Source organism: Pinus tabuliformis, chromosome 1_2 (genome assembly GCF_031772625.1).
Source record: "Pinus tabuliformis cultivar Carrire ecotype Pingquan chromosome 1_2, CPIR1, whole genome shotgun sequence".
Taxonomy (NCBI): domain Eukaryota; kingdom Viridiplantae; phylum Streptophyta; class Pinopsida; order Pinales; family Pinaceae; genus Pinus; species Pinus tabuliformis.
Genome location: NC_142298.1, coordinates 1,317,972,978 through 1,317,997,021, shown reverse-complemented (window position 1 = coordinate 1,317,997,021; position 24,044 = coordinate 1,317,972,978). Strand labels below are relative to the sequence as shown.

The window sequence follows — 24,044 nt, the reverse complement described above, 5'->3', positions numbered from 1 at the left end:
TCTCCTGATCTTAGATTCCACATTGCAGAAATTGAAACTCCTCATGAAGCATTAGAAAAACTTGCTAAAGTTTTTGGGATTAAAAATGAAATTAGAGCCCATCAACTTGAGAATGAGTTGCTTACTTTGGATCCTAATAATTTTTCTTGCATTGAAGATTTCTTGTCCAAATTCAAGACCCTTAGATATCTCTTGGAAGGTGTTAAAGTTAAGAAAGAAGATGGTAACCTTATTTATTCCATCCTTACTAAGTTGGGACCAGCCTACTCTGTATTTGTTTCCACTTTCCATTCTACAAGGGAAGCTTTCATTTGTCAAGGCAAAGACTACAAACCCCCTTCCTTTGACTCCTTTTGTGATTCCTTAATAAGAGAACAAGAAAAACTCTTACACCTTGGTCTTCTTAATCTTGGAAACTCTTCCTCGAAAGCGTTAGCCGCCCAGCAGCAACCAAATTCAAAGAATCCTAAGAAGTCTTATCCTCAAAGGAATGGTCCTAAACCAACTCAGCCTCAAGATGAAAGATCATTTCAGCAAAATGACAAGACCAATAAAAACAAATGGAAGGACTGACAGACATTGTAACTTTTGTAATCGAGATGGCCACTTAGAATCTAAATGCTTTAAGAAGATGGAAGCCTTGGAAGCCGCAATGAAGAAACATAACATCCATCTGGAGCCTACTTCAACTTCCGGAACGGCACTTTCTGCATGTCATCGTCAATCATCTCAGTCTGGTTATGCATTAAATGTATCTTCTTCTTCTTCTCATTCTCATGAGTGGCTCATTGATTCTGGAGCCTCTTGTCACATGGCCAAAAACCAAGCCATGTTTTCTTCTTTAAATGATTGTAACACCAAAAATATATATGTTGGTGATGATAGATCTCTTAATGTTGTAGGGACTGGAACTGTTCATCTAGACAATGGTCAGTTCAATGATGTATTATGTGTTCCAAACTTATCCTGCAACCTTCTATCTGTCTATCAGATAACTCATTCAGGTGAAGGTAAAATTGTTGAATTTTCACCTCATGATGTTGTAATCAAGGATCTAAAAGATCCTAAACAGATTCTAGCTACTGGTCTTGCTGATGATTCCAAAAGGTTGTATAAGTTTCACAACTTTGGGTCATCCCATCTTCCCTCAGTATTTGTTGCTCATAATGATGAAGTGAGCAAACTTTGGCATGAGCGGTTTGGTCACTTAAACTATCGCTCCCTTCAGCATCTATGTAAAGAAAATATGGTGACAGGTCTTCCTATGGTATCTTGCAAAGATGGTGTTTGTTCCGGATGTGTACTCGGAAAACATCATCGGGACAGTTTTGACAAACGTGCCTCTTGGCACGCCTCAGCCCCTTTACAGCTTGTGCACAGTGATTTATGTGGTCCTCTTCCTGTTGCTTCATTCTCTGGCTGCAAGTACTTCTTAACTTTCATTGATGATTTCTCTAGACGCACTTGGGTATACTTCTTAAAACTCAAGAGCGAAGTATTTAGCACTTTTTTGGCCTTCAAAGCATTTGTTGAAAAACAATCTGGACATCAAATTCTTAAGCTAAGAACTGATAATGGTGGAGAATATGTTAAAAACGCATTCATCAACTTTTGCACCGAAAATGGAATTCAAATGCAACATACTGTTCCATACACTCCACAACAAAATGGTGTAGCTGAAAGGAAAAATCGCACCTTAAAGGAAATGGCTAATTGTATGCTGCAATCTAAAGGACTCAGTCTTAGTTTTTGGGCCGAAGCAATTAATTGTGCAAATTATATAATCAATCGCACTCCTACTAAGGTTCTAGAGAATATCACTCCAGAAGAAGCTTGGAGTTCCATTAAACCAGATGTAAGTCACTTTCGTGTGTTTGGAAGTGAAGCATGGGCCCATATTCCAGATGAAAAGCATAAAGCTTTAGAACCTAAGAGTGAGAAATGTACTTTTGTTGGATATTCTGAAGATGTAAAAGGTTATAGACTTATTCCATTTAAGTCCAAAAATGTTATCATTAGAAGAGATGTAAAATTTGATGAAAATAAATCGGCCTGCGAGCCTAGTCCGGCGGATGTGCCACCTCTTCCTATCTCTTCTATCTTTGAAAACATTTCTTCTTCTGATGATGAAAGCGAGGATGATAATCCTCCCCCACCTTCTCAGGATCCTCAACTTCCAAGATGGGTCCGTGCTACTCGGGATGCAGCAGGTGATCTTGCCGGTGATCCTACAGATCAGCGACGTACACGTTCTCAGTTTGAAAGAGCCTCTTCTTTACTGGCTCAAGCTCCAGTAAATCATGATCCTGACACTTTTGCAGAAGCTTCAGGCCATCCACATTGGGAAGCAGCTATGAATGAAGAATATCATTCATTGATGACAAATGATACATGGGATCTTGTTCCTCTACCAAAGGGACGCAAACTTGTTAGATGCAAATGGGTTTACAGAACCAAGTATGGACCAGATGGGAAAGTTGATAAACATAAAGCTCGTCTAGTTGCTAAGGGCTTTTCACAGGTTGAAGGCATTGACTACACTGAAACCTTCTCCCCAGTTGCCAAAATGAACTCTATCCGCCTTGTTCTTTCCCTTGCTGCCTCTTTAAAATGGGAAGTCCATCAAATGGATGTTAAATCTGCCTTCTTGCATGGGGACTTGCAGGAAGAAATCTATATGGAACAACCCATTGGCTTCATACAAACAGACTCCAGCCTCGTTTGTCGACTTAAGAAATCCCTTTATGGCCTCAAGCAAGCTCCTCGGGCTTGGTATGCCAAAATGGATAGCTTTCTTTTAGAATCTGGCTTTTCTAGGTGTCATTCTGACAATACTGTCTACACCAAGAAAGTGGGCAACTCTCTTATCATCCTTGTTCTTTATGTTGATGATCTTATTCTTACTGGTAGTGATCCCAACCTTATAAACCATGTGAAGTCCAGCCTTAAAAAGAAATTTGAAATGACAGACTTAGGACACTTACACTATTTTCTCGGTCTTCAAGTCTTGCAATCCCAAGAAGGTATTTTCCTTTCCCAGTCCAAGTATGCTTGTGATATTCTTCGTCATTTTCACATGGAAGACTGTAAGCCAGCCCCTTCTCCCTTTCAGTCTGGAGTCAAACTTTCAGTCTCTTGTACTTCTCCTGAAGTTGATGCTACCTTATACCGTCAACTTGTCGGAAAACTCTTGTATTTAACCCATACTCGTCCTGATCTTTCCTTTGCTGTTGGCCTTGTTGCTCGTTTTATGCAAAACCCCCGTGAAAGTCATTGGAAAGCAGCTAAAAGAATACTTCGTTATGTTCGAGGTACAGTACAGTTTGGGATTCATTACAGTGCCAAAGCAGCTCCTCTGTTAGTTGGTTTCACTGATTCTGATTGGGCTGGTGACCTTGATGATCGGAAGTCTACTGCCGGTTATGTCTTCACTCTTGGTTCAGGACCTATTACATGGGCTTGTAAGAAACAGGCTGCCATTTCTCTTTCGTCAGCAGAAGCAGAGTATCGTGGTGCCGTGGAAGCTAGTAAGGAAGCCTTGTGGCTTCGTCAGATCCTATCAGAATTTGGCTTTGAGCAGCAGCATCCAACCACACTTTGGTGTGATAATCAAAGTGCCATTCAGCTATGCAAAGATCCAGTCCAGCATCAGCGCAGCAAACACATTGAACTACACATGCACTTCATCAGAAAGCTCATTCATGACCATGTTCTTGAAGTGCAATATTGTCCAACAGATGATCAGGTTGCAGACATCTTCACAAAGGCTCTCACAGAGGCGAAGTTCACTAAACTTCGATATATGCTTGGAGTTCAGGAAGTTGTCACTAAGGGGGGATAGGCTCTAGTGCCTCCTTCCTTCTCCTATTGTGTCATATTTGTAAATCCTTCAATCCTATCCCAAGTTGTTCTTAAGGGGGGATGTTAGGATATTCCGACACATAGGATATAGTTAAGTTCAACTTGGTCTAGCATAGAGTTAGGTTAGAGTTAGGTAAAGTGTGTTTCTTTACCGTTGTACATTTTGTAACTTACAATCCGACGGTCACGATATGTAGTGATCCGACGGTTCACTCTCACCTCGGTATTATCGACACTTGATCCGTGGCTTGACACCCGATTGGTCCATGAGTTCTATTTAAAGCGCATGGAGGGTCATTGTTCGGGTAATCCGTGCATGAGAGAAGCTTATGTAAATTTTCATTCTTTGATTAATAAATTGTCTGTACCCACGTTGGGACAGGCCGTGGACTGTTTCCCTCCTTGCACTCTGAGGGTTTTAACCACGTCAAAAATACTGGTGTATTGATTTGAGATCTGGTTGTGAGCGGTGTCCTTTTGGTATTCTTTCTGAGGAACTTACCCTGTAAATTCCTACAAGTTGATGGAAAGAAAATCGAAAAAGTAGTAGGAAAATAACATAAGATCAAATTGCAGATTCAAGACAACAATCTAGAATCCCCATTCTACACATTATCGTTGGGAGGAGTAATGTGATCCTAGGAATCCAATGGCTACAAACCCTAGGCACTTACTCAGCCAACCTCCTCAAAACCAAATTGTATCATCCTACTAGATGATGAAGCTGATCTGAAAAGGAGCACCAATGTATGTAGTGCAGTGTCATCAAATGGAAATGTTGGCTTCGAAATTGGTTAGCGAAGAACCACTTGAAGTTCAAGAACTACCACCTGAAGTTCAGGAACTGATTCAAAAACACAGAAAGGTGTTCCAAGATCTTACATTGAAGATGCCCACTGAAAGAGAAATTGAGTACATAATCATAGTCAAATCAGGGTCAACTACTGTCAATATCAAGCCATATAGGTATCCACATCATCAAAAAACTAAAATCGAAATATTAGTCCAATATATTTTAAAGTGTGGTATCATCACAAAAGGTAGAAGCCCTTACGTTGCTCCGGTGGTTCTAGTCCGAAAGAAGGATGGATAATTTAGACTATGCATAAATTATCGAGGCTTGAACACAATAATGATTAAGAACAAGTTTTTAATTCCCTTAATAGACAAAATGCGAGATGAACTTCATGAAGCCCAATACTTTTCAAAATTGGACTTGAGATCAAGATACTACCAAATCAAAATAAGGCTAGAGGACATATCAAAGACTGCCTCTCGAACACATAAAGGTCATTAAGAATTTAGGTCATGCCCTTCGGATTAACTAATGCTACAGCAACCTTCCAGACTACCATGAATGAGGTATTTCGTCGAGATACCTAAGGAAGTTTGTGTTAATGTTCTTTGATGATATTCTAATCTATAGTAAAACATGGAAGGAGCATCTACAACATCTCGAGCAAGTTCTCGCTATATTAGAAGAACATTATTTTTATGCAAAGATGTCTAGGTGCACCTTTGGAAAGGAAGAGGTAGAGTACCTCGGACACATAATATCCAAGGAAGGAGTAAAAGTAGATCCTAATAAGATCAAGGCTATAAAAGAATGGCCCAAACCTACTAACATCACCAAATTGAGAGGATTCTTAGGGTTGACTAGATACTATCAAAGCTTTATTCGAAAATATGTTCATATAACCACACCCTTAACAAACCTTCTAAAGAAGAACTCATTTCGATGGTGTGATAAAGCAGAAAAGTGTTTGGAAGATTTAAAAGAAATTATGTCCAATGCACTTGTATTAGCAACTCCAGACTTTTCAAAACCCTTTGTAATTGAATGTGACGCTTCAGGTTTTGGAATAGGAGCAGTGTTGATGCAAGATGGCCATCCAATAGCATTTGAAAGCAGGAAGTTCAACAAGCGAGAAATTCTAAAGTCTACATACAACAAAGAAATGCTCACCATTATGCATGTACTCACAAAGTGGAGACAATATCTTTTGGGAAGTAAGTTTTTAATACGAACAGACCATAATAGTCTTCAACACCTTCTCCAGGATAGAACACTTTCTACAAAACAGAAAAAATGGATAGAAAAGATTGTTGCCTTTGACAAAGATATAATACATAAGGAACAGAAACACAATGTAGTAGCAGATGCTAAGTCTCGGAAAGATGAATAGTCGTCAATACTTGCAATTTCGGTTGTAGTTCCATAATGGCTTAATGATATTCGAAGTGAATATGCAAAAGATCCAAAAGCATGTGCTATAATCAATAATCCTCCTCATAATTCAAAATTCGAATGGAAAAACGATATTTTGTGGTATAAAGGAAGAATTTACCTAAGCCCAAATTCCAAATTTAAGTCCACAGTTCTCAAGGAGTCCCATGATTCATTGTCAATAGGACATGTAGGTTTCTTTAAAACCTACTCTAATGCACGTTAATCATCTTTTTGGAAAGGAATGAATAATGATATTCAAAAATATGTAGCAAAGTGTGATCAATGCGAGAGAAATAAAAATGAGATCATGACTCTCGAACTGCTCCATCCCTTAAATATTCCAAACCAAAAATGGAAATAAATATCAAGGACTTTATCGAAGGATTACCCCATTCAAATGGAAAAGACAAAATTCTCGTAGTAGTTGACAGACTCACCAAGTATGCACTCTTCATAGGAATGAAGAAATCAGACTCAGCAAAACAAATCGCTGAGATATTTTGCAAGAATGTCTAAAAACTACATGGTTTTCCCAAGGTCATTGTTAGCGATAGAGAAGCCAAATCTAAGAGGAATTTTTGGAAGGACTTTTTCAAACATATCGAAACATACCTCAACATGGGTTCATCATACCATCCTCAAACAAACAGTCACAAAAGTTGTCAATAAATGTTTAGAATCTTACCTTCGTTGTTATGCAACAGACAGACAAATGAGTGGGCTCAATGGTTACAGCTAGTCGAATGTTGATACAATTCCACTTATCACACTTCAGCGAAAATGACCCTTTTTCAAGCTCTATATAGTTATGAGCCTCCTAAATGAAAGGATTTTGCCATTATCAAGACAAAACTTCCAACAGTTAAAGATCAGTTACAAGAAACCAAAAAGGTCTTCCAGGAACTAAACGAAAATCTAAATATTGCAAGAAATCGTATACGCAGGCAGACCAAAACAGAATAGAGAGGGAATTTGAAGTTGGAGAATGGGTACTTGTTTTTTCTTAAGGTGGCTCACGTACACTAGGTGGTCACTACATCCACGGGAAAATTCAGGCAGATCAACCCAAAGGGATCTACCCGTCGGCCAAACAAGCAGGGCCTAACCCCAAGGGCATCAAGGAGATTTGGCCTCGTGACCTCCCAACTGGCAAGGTACTTAGCAACGAGAACTCAACCAACTTAGCTAACCCTTGGCGCTGGAGAATGGGTATTTGTTAAACTTTAGCCCTGCACGCAATTGTCCTTAAAACAGAAAGGAAAAAACAAATTGGCACCAAAGTCCTATGGACCATACCAGATTAACAAAAAGATCAGCCAAGTAGCCTACAGCTTAAACCTTCCAGATAAGAGTTGTGTTCACAATGTCTTCCATGTATCTTGCCTTAAAAAAGCACTTGGCAAACACCAAGTGGCACAAACAGCGCTTCCGACATTAGAAGACGAAGGGAAGATCATTTTAGAACCAGAAGGAATCATCACCGCCAAGGAAAAGAAGTTGTGATCACGAATAATCAAAGAATACCCAATTAAGTGGAATGACCCACCAGAAGAAGAAGCATCTTAGGAAACCAAAGCATTCCATCAACAACACCGTGAGTTACCTATGCTTTGAGGACAAAGCATTCTTTCCAGAGGAAGGCAATGTTATGTATAAAATTAACTTAAATTACTGTTTAAATTAAGGGGCACGATCAAAGATCATGTCGACTCATGTAAAGGCACCTAGGTTGTATTTAAGACAGGACCTCACTCCATTGTAATCATCATTCAGCTTTTCTAATAAAATATATAAACATATTAATTGTAAGTTGCAGATGCAATTGTTGCCTGCTCCAAGAAAATTATAATATATAAATAGACATTAATCTTGCTCTTCCCTGGACATGTAACTGTACAAAGCCTACTTCCTACTTGTCCACAGTGATACACAACTTATCTTTTATATTACTTTCTCTGCTATTAATTGCTCTTTCTGCATTTACATTCGATGTCTTCAATATGAATTAATGAAAATAATCATTATTAATTCTAACTTTAGTGGCATAGACATGGAATGTCATATATGGTATCCACAATTAAATGAGATTTGACATATCCAAGAACAGTCTGAAAACTGCTGCTTATCATATTGTGCAGTAGGATACTCTCTCAAGTGCTCCAGATTTCTAATATACCCTTAGTCCTCATACGTGCTTTATTCAAAGAAATGATGCCTGGACACAATTCCATATTTATGTTTGCCCCCAGAAGGAATACTTAATCAGTATGTTGGCATTTTGATAATTTAGTTGGATGCAAGGAGGCTGATGGATATATCATGGAGGAGTCAGGACTGAACCTGTCTCTCATACTCAGATCTTCAGTGACTATGTAGCTATTTAAGGAGATTGGCTACCTTAAAGCAGACTGGATGCCTTTTTAAGATTGTCAATCAATAAAGTACATATGCTTGCTTAACAGGTCTTGTATATATTCATCTACAATTTCTACAACATTTTGCCTTGCAATGTGCTTAAGCTTTAATATTTCCAATTTCCTTCTTCATGGATTAGAAAATTAAATTTCTTTCAGAAAATGCTATCACAAATTACCAGTGAAACACGTACCTCAGCATATGATAAGTGAAAGAATGGATTTGATGGTTGAGCAAGTATTAGCTCTTCAAAACAAAAAGCTGCCTGCTTATACCTGCAAATAGAAACCCCCTATCAGCTCATCAAGTTCTGTAAGATGTAAACCTTACCATGTTGCTTGATTTATTAAAATATTAACAAGGGCCTAGCATTATCTAAAGAAAGTTCTACTAATTGCTATCCTGATTGTTAGTCTGGCATGGTACTATAATATAGATATGACATTTTGTGGAAGTGGAACATAAGCCTTCTACCAGAAGGCTAACAGGCCTGCTTCACAACACAATCTTGTAATGAATGTTAAATACAGCAGTTTTTGTGTTTTCAATTTATAATTTTGAAAAGATCTTAAGCAAAAATGCATAGCAGTCAGGATTAGAATGTGGCAACGTAAAACAGTGATGTCAAAGATGTGGACTTACATTTGAAGAGAAATGTACAAGTCTGCAAGTTCCCTCCATGCATCATAATCTGCCATGAATCTACAATTACAGCCCCGTCATCCATCAATTTTAGACTTTCCCAACTACCTAATATTGAAAAGCTATGCCATTTTACAAAAGTAACAGAAGCAATTTTTTAAGTTTTAAGTTGTTACAAGAGAGTGTATTAGCTTTACTTACATCTCCAGGTATTTATTAAGAAGATCCACAGCTCCTGATAAATTTCCCTGTGCTTTAGCTATAGCAACCTTCCTTTTGTGAATTTGCTGAAAGTACAGTAAACTCAGAGAATCAGTCCAGTATGCTAATAAAAGCTTAACTAAATCTATACAATTATGAATATTAATAAGTCAGTTCCTAACATTGTCCAAATGCAGAAAAAATTAGACAGCCTATGAAACCTACTTCTACAAGACCCTTAAAAACTCCAAACTGTTGGACTGTAAGGCTCCTATATAATGTTAAAGGTAATAAAGTCATGCTATATAAAGGATATCGTGTTAGGAGTCCTAGTAAAAAATTATTGTCATGTCTCGATGTCAACCTACATTGTTTAAGGTAGTTACATGAGTAACTGTTAAATTGGCAACTAGGGACAAACTCCATGTGGGTCATCTTATTTATGGCAGCTGATATTTTTCTTGGATCCCTCTCATCGAGAGGTGTAGGATTGATCTAAAGATCATCCGATTCCGATAAGTATTCATGGAGATATGAATTTATTTGTGTTATAAGACAATTTGTCAAGGTCGGCCAGCAACCAAATAAACCCCACAAGTGCTCAACGTTTTAGTATAAAAGGAGATGACTTGAGAGTCATTTCTCACACACACTTCTATCTTGATTTCTCTCCACTTGTCTTGGGTTTTAGTGGAAGGGAAATCTAGGAGTGGAAGCCCTAGACGTTGGAGGAAAGAAGACTAAGGGAGCTGCCCTAAAGGAGATGCCCTAGCCCTAGACGTTGTCAAAGAAGAAGTCAAAAACGTTGTCAAAGAAGCATGCCCTAGCCACAGTCTTGGAGGAATCTTATCACAGCTAAGAGAGGCCCTAACGCTGTCCCAATGGCAGCCCTAGATGTAGTCTAAGAGAGGCCCTAACATTGTCCAAAAGGCAGCCCTAGACGCAGTATAAGAGCAACCCTAAACGCTGTCCAAAAGGCAGCCCTAGAAGCAATCTAAGAGAAGCCCTAAACGCAATCTAAAGGGCAGCCTAAACATTGTCTAAAGGCAGCCCTAATGCCATCTAAAGGGAGCTCTAACGCTAACCTACAATGCCCTAGATGCAGGCTTAATACAGCTGAAAAGGTGGGTTGTAGGTGACCCTCAAAATAGGGATAGCATGAGAGTTTGAGGACTCAAACATGCCCAGGACAGCAATGCTAATAATTGGGACAGCAGCAAGACATGGTGCTGCAATAGCAATTGAGACAGCAGCATACTATGATGGGACAGCAATGACATTGATGGGACAGCAGCATACTATGATGGGACAGCAAGCTAACATGGAATGGCTATGTCACTAATTGTGGGACAGCAGTGTAGGAATTTACAGGGTAAGTTCCTCAGAAAGAATACCAAAAGGACACCGCTCACAACCAGATCTCAAATCAATACACCAGTATTTTTGACGTGGTTAAAACCCTCAGAGTGCAAGGAGGGAAACAGTCCACGGCCTGTCCCAACGTGGGTACAGACAATTTATTAATCAAAAAATGAAAATTTACATAAGCTTCTCTCATGCACGGATTACCCGAACAATGACCCTCCATGCGCTTTAAATAGAACTCATGGACCAATCGGGTGTCAAGCCACGGATCAAGTGTCGGTAATACCGAGGTGAGAGTGAACCGTCGGATCACTACATATCGTGACCGTCAGATTGTAAGTTACAAAATGTACAACGGTAAAGAAACACACTTTACCTAACTCTAACCTAACTCTATGCTAGACCAAGTTGAACTTAACTATATCCTATGTGTCGGAATATCCTAACATCCCCCCTTAAGAACAACTTGGGATAGGATTGAAGGATTTACAAATATGACACAATAGGAGAAGGAAGGAGGCACTAGAGCCTATCCCCCCTTAGTGACAACTTCCTGAACTCCAAGCATATATCGAAGTTTAGTGAACTTCGCCTCTGTGAGAGCCTTTGTGAAGATGTCTGCAACCTGATCATCCATTGGACAATATTGCACTTCAAGAACATGGTCATGAATGAGCTTTCTGATGAAGTGCATGTGTAGTTCAATGTGTTTGCTGCGCTGATGCTGGACTGGATCTTTGCATAGCTGAATGGCACTTTGATTATCACACCAAAGTGTGGTTGGATGCTGCTGCTCAAAGCCAAATTCTGATAGGATCTGACGAAGCCACAAGGCTTCCTTACTAGCTTCCACGGCACCACGATACTCTGCTTCTGCTGACGAAAGAGAAATGGCAGCCTGTTTCTTACAAGCCCATGTAATAGGTCCTGAACCAAGAGTGAAGACATAACCGGCAGTAGACTTCCGATCATCAAGGTCACCAGCCCAATCAGAATCAGTGAAACCAACTAACAGAGGAGTTGCTTTGGCACTGTAATGAATCCCAAACTGTACTGTACCTCGAACATAACGAAGTATTCTTTTAGCTGCTTTCCAATGACTTTCACGGGGGTTTTGCATAAAACGAGCAACAAGGCCAACAGCAAAGGAAAGATCAGGACGAGTATGGGTTAAATACAAGAGTTTTCCGACAAGTTGACGGTATAAGGTAGCATCAACTTCAGGAGAAGAACAAGAGACTGAAAGTTTGACTCCAGACTGAAAGGGAGAAGGGGCTGGCTTACAGTCTTCCATGTGAAAATGACGAAGAATATCACAAGCATACTTGGACTGGGAAAGGGAAATACCCTCCTTGGATTGCAAGACTTGAAGACCGAGAAAATAGTGTAAGTGTCCTAAGTCTGTCATTTCAAATTTCTTTTTAAGGATAGACTTCACATGGTTTATAAGGTTGGGATCACTACCAGTAAGGATAAGATCATCAACATAAAGAACAAGGATGATAAGTGTAGGAATTTACAGGGTAAGTTCCACAGAAGAATACCAAAAGGACACCGCTCACAACCAGATCTCAAATCAATACACCAGTATTTTTGACGTGGTTAAAACCCTCAGAGTGCAAGGAGGGAAACAGTCCACGGCCTGTCCCAACGTGGGTACAGACAATTTATTAATCAAAGAATGAAAATTTACATAAGCTTCTCTCATGCACGGATTACCCGAACAATGACCCTCCATGCGCTTTAAATAGAACTCATGGACCAATCGGGTGTCAAGCCACGGATCAAGTGTCGGTAATACCGAGGTGAGAGTGAACCGTCGGATCACTACATATCGTGACCGTCGGATTGTAAGTTACAAAATGTACAACGGTAAAGAAACACACTTTACCTAACTCTATACTAGACCAAGTTGAACTTAACTATATCCTATGTGTCGGAATATCCTAACATCCCCCCTTAAGAACAACTTGGGATAGGATTGAAGGATTTACAAATATGACACAATAGGAGAAGGAAGGAGGCACTAGAGCCTATCCCCCCTTAGTGACAACTTCCTGAACTCCAAGCATATATCGAAGTTTAGTGAACTTCGCCTCTGTGAGAGCCTTTGTGAAGATGTCTGCAACCTGATCATCTGTTGGACAATATTGCACTTCAAGAACATGGTCATGAATGAGCTTTCTGATGAAGTGCATGTGTAGTTCAATGTGTTTGCTGCGCTGATGCTGGACTGGATCTTTGCATAGCTGAATGGCACTTTGATTATCACACCAAAGTGTGGTTGGATGCTGCTGCTCAAAGCCAAACTCTGATAGGATCTGACGAAGCCACAAGGCTTCCTTACTAGCTTCCACGGCACCACGATACTCTGCTTCTGCTGACGAAAGAGAAATGGCAGCCTGTTTCTTACAAGCCCATGTAATAGGTCCTGAACCAAGAGTGAAGACATAACCGGCAGTAGACTTCCGATCATCAAGGTCACCAGCCCAATCAGAATCAGTGAAACCAACTAACAGAGGAGCTGCTTTGGCACTGTAATGAATCCCAAACTGTACTGTACCTCGAACATAACGAAGTATTCTTTTAGCTGCTTTCCAATGACTTTCACGGGGGTTTTGCATAAAACGAGCAACAAGGCCAACAACAAAGGAAAGATCAGGACGAGTATGGGTTAAATACAAGAGTTTTCCGACAAGTTGACGGTATAAGGTAGCATCAACTTCAGGAGAAGTACAAGAGACTGAAAGTTTGACTCCAGACTGAAAGGGAGAAGGGGCTGGCTTACAGTCTTCCATGTGAAAATGACGAAGAATATCACAAGCATACTTGGACTGGGAAAGGAAAATACCCTCTTGGGATTGCAAGACTTGAAGACCGAGAAAATAGTGTAAGTGTCCTAAGTCTGTCATTTCAAATTTCTTTTTAAGGCTGGACTTCACATGGTTTATAAGGTTGGGATCACTACCAGTAAGAATAAGATCATCAACATAAAGAACAAGGATGATAAGAGAGTTGCCCACTTTCTTGGTGTAGACAGTATTGTCAGAATGACACCTAGAAAAGCCAGATTCTAAAAGAAAGCTATCCATTTTGGCATACCAAGCCCGAGGAGCTTGCTTGAGGCCATAAAGGGATTTCTTAAGTCGACAAACAAGGCTGGAGTCTGTTTGTATGAAGCCAATGGGTTGTTCCATATAGATTTCTTCCTGCAAGTCCCCATGCAAGAAGGCAGATTTAACATCCATTTGATGGACTTCCCATTTTAAAGAGGCAGCAAGGGAAAGAACAAGGCGGATAGAGTTCATTTTGGCAACTGGAGAGAAGGTTTCAGTGTAGTCAATGCCTTCAACCTGTGAAAAGCCCTTAGCAACTAGACGAGCTTTATGTTTATCAACTTTCCCATCTGGTCCATACTTGGTTCTGTAAACCCATTTGCATCTAACAAGTTTGCGTCCCTTTGGTAGAGGAACAAGATCCCATGTATCATTTGTCATCAATGAATGATATTCTTCATTCATAGCTGCTTCCCAATGTGGATGGCCTGAAGCTTCTGCAAAAGTGTCAGGATCATGATTTACTGGAGCTTGAGCCAGTAAAGAAGAGGCTCTTTCAAACTGAGAACGTGTACGTCGCTGATCTGTAGGATCACCGGCAAGATCACCTGCTGCATCCCGAGTAGCACGGACCCATCTTGGAAGTTGAGGATCCTGAGAAGGTGGGGAAGGATTATCATCCTCGCTTTCATCATCAGAAGAAGAAATGTTTTCAAAGATAGAAGAGATAGGAAGAGGTGGCACATCCGCCGGACTAGGCTCGCAGGCCGATTTATTTTCATCAAATTTTACATCTCTTCTAATGATAACATTTTTGGACTTAAATGGAATAAGTCTATAACCTTTTACATCTTCAGAATATCCAACAAAAGTACATTTCTCACTCTTAGGTTCTAAAGCTTTATGCTTTTCATCTGGAATATGGGCCCATGCTTCACTTCCAAACACACGAAAGTGACTTACATCTGGTTTAATGGAACTCCAAGCTTCTTCTGGAGTGATATTCTCTAGAACCTTAGTAGGAGTGCGATTGATTATATAATTTGCACAATTAATTGCTTCGGCCCAAAAACTAAGACTGAGTCCTTTAGATTGCAGCATACAATTAGCCATTTCCTTTAAGGTGCGATTTTTCCTTTCAGCTACACCATTTTGTTGTGGAGTGTATGGAACAGTATGTTGCATTTGAATTCCATTTTCGGTGCAAAAGTTGATGAATGCATTTTTAACATATTCTCCACCATTATCAGTTCTTAGCTTAAGAATTTGATGTCCAGATTGTTTTTCAACAAATGCTTTGAAGGCCAAAAAGGTGGTAAATACTTCGCTCTTGAGTTTTAAGAAGTATACCCAAGTGCGTCTGGAGAAATCATCAATGAAAGTTAAGAAGTACTTGCAGCCAGAGAATGAAGCAACAGGAAGAGGACCACATAAATCACTGTGCACAAGCTGTAAAGGGGCTGAGGCGTGCCAAGAGGCACGTTTGTCAAAACTGTCCCGATGATGTTTTCCGAGTACACATCCGGAACAAACACCATCTTTGCAAGATACCATAGGAAGACCTGTCACCATATTTTCTTTACATAGATGCTGAAGGGAGCGATAGTTTAAGTGACCAAACCGCTCATGCCAAAGTTTGCTCACTTCATCATTATGAGCAACAAATACTGAGGGAAGATGGGATGACCCAAAGTTGTGAAACTTATACAACCTTTTGGAATCATCAGCAAGACCAGTAGCTAGAATCTGTTTAGGATCTTTTAGATCCTTGATTACAACATCATGAGGTGAAAATTCAACAATTTTACCTTCACCTGAATGAGTTATCTGATAGACAGATAGAAGGTTGCAGGATAAGTTTGGAACACATAATACATCATTGAACTGACCATTGTCTAGATGAACAGTTCCAGTCCCTACAACATTAAGAGATCTATCATCACCAACATATATATTTTTGGTGTTACAATCATTTAAAGAAGAAAACATGGCTTGGTTTTTGGCCATGTGACAAGAGGCTCCAGAATCAATGAGCCACTCATGAGAATGAGAAGAAGAAGAAGATACATTTAATGCATAACCAGACTGAGATGATTGACGATGACATGCAGAAAATGCCGTTCCGGAAGTTGAAGTTGAAGTAGGCTCCAGATGGATGTTATGTTTCTTCATTGCGGCTTCCAAGGCTTCCATCTTCTTAAAGCATTTAGATTCTAAGTGGCCATCTCGATTACAAAAGTTACAATGTCTATCAGTCTTCTTCCATTTGTTTTTATTGGTCTTATCATTTTGCTGAAATGATCTTTCATCTTGAGGCTGAGTTGGTTTAGGACCATTCCTTTGAGGATAAGACTTCTTAGGATTCTTTGAATTTGGTTGCTGCTGGGCGGCTAACGCTTTTGTGGAAGAGTTTCCAAGATTAAGAAGACCAAGGTGTAAGAGTTTTTCTTGTTCTCTTATTAAGGAATCACAAAAGGAGTCAAAGGAAGGGGGCTTGTAGTCTTTGCCTTGACAAATGAAAGCTTCCCTGGTAGAATGGAAAGTGGAAACAAATACAGAGTAGGCTGGCCCAACTTAGTAAGGATGGAATAAATAAGGTTACCATCATCTTTCTTAACTTTAACACCTTCCAAGAGATATCTAAGGGTCTTGAATTTGGACAAGAAATCTTCAATGCAAGAAAAATTATTAGGATCCAAAGTAAGCAGCTCATTTTCAAGTTGATGGGCTCTAATTTCATTTTTAATCCCAAAAACTTTAGCAAGTTTTTCTAATGCTTCATGAGGAGTTTCAATTTCTGCAATGTGGAATCTAAGATCAGGAGAAACAGACATTCCTATCAAACCACGTGCTTGATCTTGTCGATTTTCCCATTTTTCGGCCTTGTCTTCATCTTTGGGTTTCTTCTCTTGGTCTGTGGCTATTCTGAAGAGACCTTTACTTCTAAGTAAATCTCCCATGTAGGCTACCCATTGGAAGTAGTTAGTGCTGTCAAGAATGACTTGGCATGGACTTTCCATTTTTGAAAAACAACTGAAGCTGAAGATGCTGAAAGTAAGTGGTCCAATGGATAGATCTCGAAAAAATAGGCGGTTTTAAAAAAAACGGCTCTGAAAAAGGCTTCCGGATGAAGAAGTTATGGCTTTTTGAAAAAAAATTGTTGACGTTGCCGGCAAAGTGCGCGAATGTGCGGGAATGAAAAAATCCGCCCCCACAAAATGGAGACTTGAACCCAAGACCTCTACTCTCTTAAAAGGTCTTTGAACCAATTGATCTATACAAAAGATTTGAGAGAGAGAGAGAGAGAGAGAGAGAGAGAGAGGGGGGGGGGGGGGGGGGCCTCGATTTGCGTGCTTGCCTTGGGAAGACTCTTTTCCCTACAAAACACAAAACACAAAACCCAACACGAATATCCAAAGAAAAACGAACCTTACGGCTCGAAGTTAGCTTTAGCCAAAAAACTAGAAATTTTAAAAAAAATCTCAAAGTTAGCTTTTAGCCGAAAAACTAAATATTTTTCTCAATGTTTCTGATTTTCCGAGATCACACTAAGGTGCAGGGAAAAGAGCATACGCATGAGAAAAATCCTTTCTTTCTGTTTCTGATTTGCCCAGATCGCACAGAGTCGCAGGGCAAAGAGCATACGCAGAAATGAAAGGTATAGATCCGGGAAAAAAAAAGGCTAAATAAACCGAAACCGAAATAAGCAGAGAGAAAATGACAGTAAACTGCAAAAAAAACACTGTATACCTCCCGATCTGAAAAATGACGCAGCTAGGGCTACCGGAAACCTTTTCGCGTGAAACGAAAGGGGTTCCTCACTGAAACAGATGCTCCGAATGCAACAGAGCAGTCCTCTCGGCCCGAAAGCAGTCAGAAACAGCAGATCTAGGAAACGACAGCCGCATGCAGTTCTACCGGCTTCAGATTTGGATCACCAACGGACGCGGCCCTCAAATAGCTCTGATACCATGTAGGAATTTACAGGGTAAGTTCCACAGAAGAATACCAAAAGGACACCGCTCACAACCAGATCTCAAATCAATACACCAGTATTTTTGACGTGGTTAAAACCCTCAGAGTGCAAGGAGGGAAACAGTCCACGGCCTGTCCCAACGTGGGTACAGACAATTTATTAATCAAAGAATGAAAATTTACATAAGCTTCTCTCATGCACGGATTACCCGAACAATGACCCTCCATGCGCTTTAAATAGAACTCATGGACCAATCGGGTGTCAAGCCACGGATCAAGTGTCGGTAATACCGAGGTGAGAGTGAACCGTCGGATCACTACATATCGTGACCGTCGGATTGTAAGTTACAAAATGTACAACGGTAAAGAAACACACTTTACCTAACTCTAACCTAACTCTATACTAGACCAAGTTGAACTTAACTATATCCTATGTGTCGGAATATCCTAACAATAAGAGAGTCACCCACTTTCTTGGTGTAGACAGTATTGTCAGAATGACACCTAGAAAAGCCAGATTCTAAAAGAAAGCTATCCATTTTGGCATACCAAGCCCGAGGAGCCTGCTTGAGACCATAAAGGGATTTCTTAAGTCGACACACAAGGCTTGAGTCTGTTTGTATGAAGCCAATGGGTTGTTCCATATAGATTTCTTCCTGCAAGTCCCCATGCAAGAAGGCAGATTTAACATCCATTTGATGGACTTCCCATTTTAAAGAGGCAGCAAGGGAAAGAACAAGGCGGATAGAGTTCATTTTGGCAACAGGGGCGAAGGTTTCAGTGTAGTCAATTCCTTCAACCTGTGAAAAGCCCTTAGCAACAAGACGAGCTTTATGTTTATCAATTTTGCCATCTGGTCCATACTTGGTTCTGTAAACCCATTTACATCTTACAAGTTTTCGTCCCGTTGGTAGAGGAACAAGATCCCATGTATCATTTGTCATCAATGACTGATATTCTTCATTCATAGCTGCTTCCCAATGTGGATGGCCTGAAGCTTCTGCAAAAGTGTCAGGATCATGATTTACTGGAGCTTGAGCCAGTAAAGAAGAGGCTCTTTCAAACTGAGAACGTGTACGTCGCTGATCTGTAGGATCACCGGCAAGATCACCTGCTGCATCTCGAGTAGCACGGACCCATCTTGGAAGTTGAGGATCCTGAGAAGGTGGGGGAGGATTGTCATCCTCACTTTCATCATCTGAAGAAGAAATGTTTTCAAAAGTAGAAGAGATAGGAAGAGGTGGCACATCCGCCGGACTAGGCTCGCAGGCCGATTTATTTTCATCAAATTTTACATCTCTTCTAATGATAACATTTTTGGACTTAAATGGAATAAGTCTGTAACCTTTTACATCTTCAGAATATCCAACAAAAGTGCATTTCTCACTCTTAGGTTCTAAAGCTTTATGCTTTTCATCTGGAATATGGGCCCATGCTTCACTTCCAAACACACGAAAGTGACTTACATCTGGTTTAATGGAACTCCAAGCTTCTTCTCGAGTGATATTCTCTAGAACCTTAGTAGGAGTGCGATTGATTATATAATTTGCACAATTAATTGCTTCGGCCCAAAAACTAAGACTGAGTCCTTTAGATTGCAGCATACAATTAGCCATTTCCTTTAAGGTGCGATTTTTCCTTTCAGCTACACCATTTTGTTGTGGAGTGTATGGAACAGTATGTTGCATTTGAATTCCATTTTCAGTGCAAAAGTTGATGAATGTGTTTTTAACATATTCTCCACCATTATCAGTTCGTAGCTTAAGAATTTGATGTCCAGATTGTTTTTCAACAAAGGCTTTGAAGGCCAAAAAAGTGTTAAATACTTCGCTCTTGAGTTTTAAGAAGTATACCCAAGTGCGTCTGGAGAAATCATCAATGAAGGTTAAGAAGTACTTGCAACCAGAGAATGAAGCAACAGGAAGAGGACCACATAAATCACTGTGCACAAGCTGTAAAGGGGCTGAGGCGTGCCAAGAGGCACGTTTGTCAAAACTGTCCCGATGATGTTTTCCGAGTACACATCCGGAACAAACACCATCTCTGCAAGATATCATAGGAAGACCTGTCACCATATTTTCTTTACATAGATGCTGAAGGGAGCGATAGTTTAAGTGACCAAATCGCTCATGCCAAAGTTTGCTCACTTCATCATTATGAGCAACAAATGCTGAGGGAAGATTTGATGACCCAAAGTTGTGAAACTTATACAACCTTGTGGAATCATCAGCAAGACCAGTAGCTAGAATCTGTTTAGGATCTTTTAGATCCTTGATTACAACATCATGAGGTGAAAATTCAACAATTTTGCCTTCACCTGAATGAGTTATCTGATAGACAGATAGAAGGTTGGAGGATAAGGTTGGAACACATAATACATCATTAAACTGACCATTGTCTAGATGAACAGTTCCAGTCCCTACAACACTAAGAGATCTATCATCACCAACATATATATTTTTGGTGTTACAATCTTTTAAAGAAGAAAACATGGCTTGGTTTTTGGCCATGTGATAAGAGGCTCCAGAATCAATGAGCCACTCATGAGAATGAGAAGAAGAAGAAGATACATTTAAAGCATAACCAGACTGAGATGATTGACAACGACATGCAGAAAGTGCCATTCCGAAAGTTGAAGTTGAAGTAGGCTCCACATGGATGTTATGTTTCTTCATTGCGGCTTCCAAGGCTTCCATCTTCTTAAAGCATTTAGATTCTAAGTGGCCATCTCGATTACAAAAGTTACAATGTCTGTCAGTCCTCTTCCATTTGTTTTTATTGGTCTTGTCATTTTGCTGAAATGATCTTTCATCTTGAGGCTGAGTTGGTTTAGGACCATTCCTTTGAGGATAAGACTTCTTAGGATTCTTTGAATTTGGTTGCTGCTGGGCGGCTAACGCTTTCGAGGAAGAGTTTCCAAGATTAAGAAGACCAAGGTGTAAGAGTTTTTCTTGTTCTCTTATTAAGGAATCACAAAAGGAGTCAAAGGAAGGGGGTTTGTAGTCTTTGCCTTGACAAATGAAAGCTTCCCTTGTAGAATGGAAAGTGGAAACAAATACAGAGTAGGCTTGTCCCAACTTAGTAAGGATGGAATAAATAAGGTTACCATCTTCTTTCTTAACTTTAACACCTTCCAAGAGATATCTAAGGGTCTTGAATTTGGACAAGAAATCTTCAATGCAAGAAAAATTATTAGGATCCAAAGTAAGCAACTCATTCTCAAGTTGATGGGCTCTAATTTCATTTTTAATCCCAAAAACTTTAGCAAGTTTTTCTAATGCTTCATGAGGAGTTTCAATTTCTGCAATGTGGAATCTAAGATCAGGAGAAACAGACATTCCTATCAAACCACGTGCTTGATCTTGTCTATTTTCCCATTTTTCGGCCTTGTCTTCATCTTTGGGTTTCTTCTCTTGGTCTGTGGCTATTCTGAAGAGACCTTTACTTCTAAGTAAATCTCCCATGTAGGCTACCCATTGGAAGTAGTTAGTGCTGTCAAGAATGACTTGGCATGGACTTTCCATTTTTTGAAAAAAAACTGAAGCTGAAGATGCTGAAAGTAAGTGGTCCAATGGATAGATCTCGAAAAAATAGGCGGTTTTAAAAAAAACGGCTCTGAAAAAGGCTTCCAAATGAAGAAGTTATGGCTTTTTGAAAAAAAATTGTTGACGTTGCCGGCAAAGTGCGCGAATGTGCGAGAATGAAAAAAATCCGCCCCCACAAAATGGAGACTTGAACCCAAGACCTCTACTCTCTTAAAAAGTCTTTGAACCAATTGATCTATACAAAATATTTGAGAGAGAGAGAGAGAGAGGGGGCGGGGGGGGGGCCTCGATTTGCGTGCTTGCCTTGGGAAGGCTCTTTTCCCCTACAAAACACAAAACACAAAACCCAACACGAATATGCAAAGAAAAACGAACCTTACGGCTCAAAGTTAGCTTTAGCCAAAAAACTAGAATTTAAAAAAAAATCTCAAAGTTAGCTTTTAACCGAAAAACTAAATATTTTTCTCAATGTTTCTGATTTTCCAAGATCACACTAAGGTGCAGGGAAAAGAGCATACGCATGAGAAAAATCCTTTCTTTCTGTTTCTGATTTGCCCAGATCGCACAGAGTCGCAGGGCAAAGAGCATACGCAGAAATGAAAGGTATAGATCCGGGAAAAAAAAAGGCTAAATAAACCGAAACCGAAATAAGCAGAGAGAAAATGACAGTAAACTGCAAAAAAACACTGTATACCTCCCGATCTGAAAAATGACGCAGCTAGGGCTACCGGAAACCTTTTCGCGTGAAACGAAAGGGGTTCCTCACTGAAACAGATGCTCCGAACGCAACAGAGCAGTCCTCTCGGCCCGAAAGCAGTCAGAAACAGCAGATCTAGGAAACGACAGCCGCATGCAGTTCTACCGGCTTCAGATTTGGATCACCAACGGACGCGGCCCTCAAATAGCTCTGATACCATGTAGGAATTTACAGGGTAAGTTCCTCAGAAAGAATACCAAAAGGACACCGCTCACAACCAGATCTCAAATCAATACACCAGTATTTTTGACGTGGTTAAAACCCTCAGAGTGCAAGGAGGGAAACAGTCCACGGCCTGTCCCAACGTGGGTACAGACAATTTATTAATCAAAAAATGAAAATTTACATAAGCTTCTCTCATGCACGGATTACCCGAACAATGACCCTCCATGCGCTTTAAATAGAACTCATGGACCAATCGGGTGTCAAGCCACGGATCAAGTGTCGGTAATACCGAGGTGAGAGTGAACCGTCGGATCACTACATATCGTGACCGTCAGATTGTAAGTTACAAAATGTACAACGGTAAAGAAACACACTTTACCTAACTCTAACCTAACTCTATGCTAGACCAAGTTGAACTTAACTATATCCTATGTGTCGGAATATCCTAACAAGCAGTATGCCACATAGGACAGCAGTGGCTAGCATGGTGCAACAATGGCACATGGGATAGCAGTGCAGCATAAGGTGCAGCAGTATGATGTGTACAGCATGGTCATGAGGTCCAGCATTGTGATGATGGGTGCAGCATGGTGCAGCACGGTGAGGTGCAGCATGATGACGAGATGCAGCACAATGATAGGTGAAGGAGTCACCTTGGAGAATCAGTTGAAGCAGCATGTCTTCAACTGATCTCATGTATCATCTTCTTAGAAATGATCTATGCTCTTATCTAGATAAGACAAAATGTTGACTTCTGTTGTAAATGTACTATCTCTCTCTCTCTCTCTCTCTCTGCTAAACTATTGAAGAACATATAAGAAGAATTGATCAAGGGTTTCCCCACAATGGGATTTGTCCCTGGCTAGCGCCACATCTTATGTACTCTTGTCTTGGCTTGTCTTCTACAATTTATGTTTATGTTCTATCTGCAGTTTACTTTAATGTTGATGTGATTGCCAATCTGGAAAAGATTTTGAGCTAACTGTGAAAATTGAAATAAATTGCTCTAAGCATACAACATACCTAAAATTGACAGTAACTTATTACATGGCATATAAAAGAAAGCCATACCAATGTATTAAATGATTCCTTTATTAATGAAATAATTTGTTTTGTATATTTTTGTCTCTGTTACAAATGCTCTTCGCCACATCCAAAGCTAAGTTCCATTTCAAATCAAACAAGGGACATTTTAGTTAGACACAGACACAATCAGAGTACCTTACAGAGTTCAAGCAATCATGGACCAAACAAGATGCACAATTATGTCTGATGGATGAACTGATGGTAGATCTTGCACCATACTAAATTTCTTAATTGCTTGTCCAAAAGGTACTGTGTTTCTCAAATCTATTGATGCATCTGATCACGGGAAGGATGCACAATTTCTATTTCGTCTTTTGGATGAAGTAGTCATGGAAGTAGGAGTTGAAAATGTTATACAAGTGATCACAGATAACGATTCTAATTATGTCGCAGCAGAAAAGATGTTGGAAGAAAAACACCCCACCATTTGGTGGTCTCCATGTGCAGCCCACTGTTTGGACCTCATGCTTGAGGATATTGGCAAAATTGTGTTATGAATATAATTATGTAAAAGTAATAAATATAGATAATAAATGATAATCACAATAATATGTAACTAAAATAATAATTAGTTAAACAATGAGGCATGTCTCTACAGACATGACCGTTCGTGAAAGGGTACTTACCTGACTATATATACAGGACTCTCACTCTCAATTGTATCATCATTCTCATTCATACATTTTAATATATATTCTTGTATCATAAATGGAGATCTGCGTATTCCAAGTCTTTTGGAGTATTTA

At 39.8% G+C, this 24,044-nt stretch overlaps 1 protein-coding gene across 1 annotated transcript in view; it reads right to left on the bottom strand.

Annotated features, from left to right (window-relative positions):
• The window catches only part of LOC149211076 (uncharacterized), a 140,139-nt gene that overhangs the window by 46,138 nt on the left and 69,957 nt on the right, over positions 1–24,044 (bottom strand). Inside the window, exons 5-7 of the mRNA XM_089396895.1 lie at positions 9,350–9,435; positions 9,149–9,208; positions 8,700–8,781 (exon numbers count right to left, since the gene is read on the bottom strand). Coding sequence (XP_089253021.1) covers positions 8,700–8,781; positions 9,149–9,208; positions 9,350–9,435 — 228 coding nt within the window. The remainder of the gene's footprint in view (positions 1–8,699; positions 8,782–9,148; positions 9,209–9,349; positions 9,436–24,044) is intronic.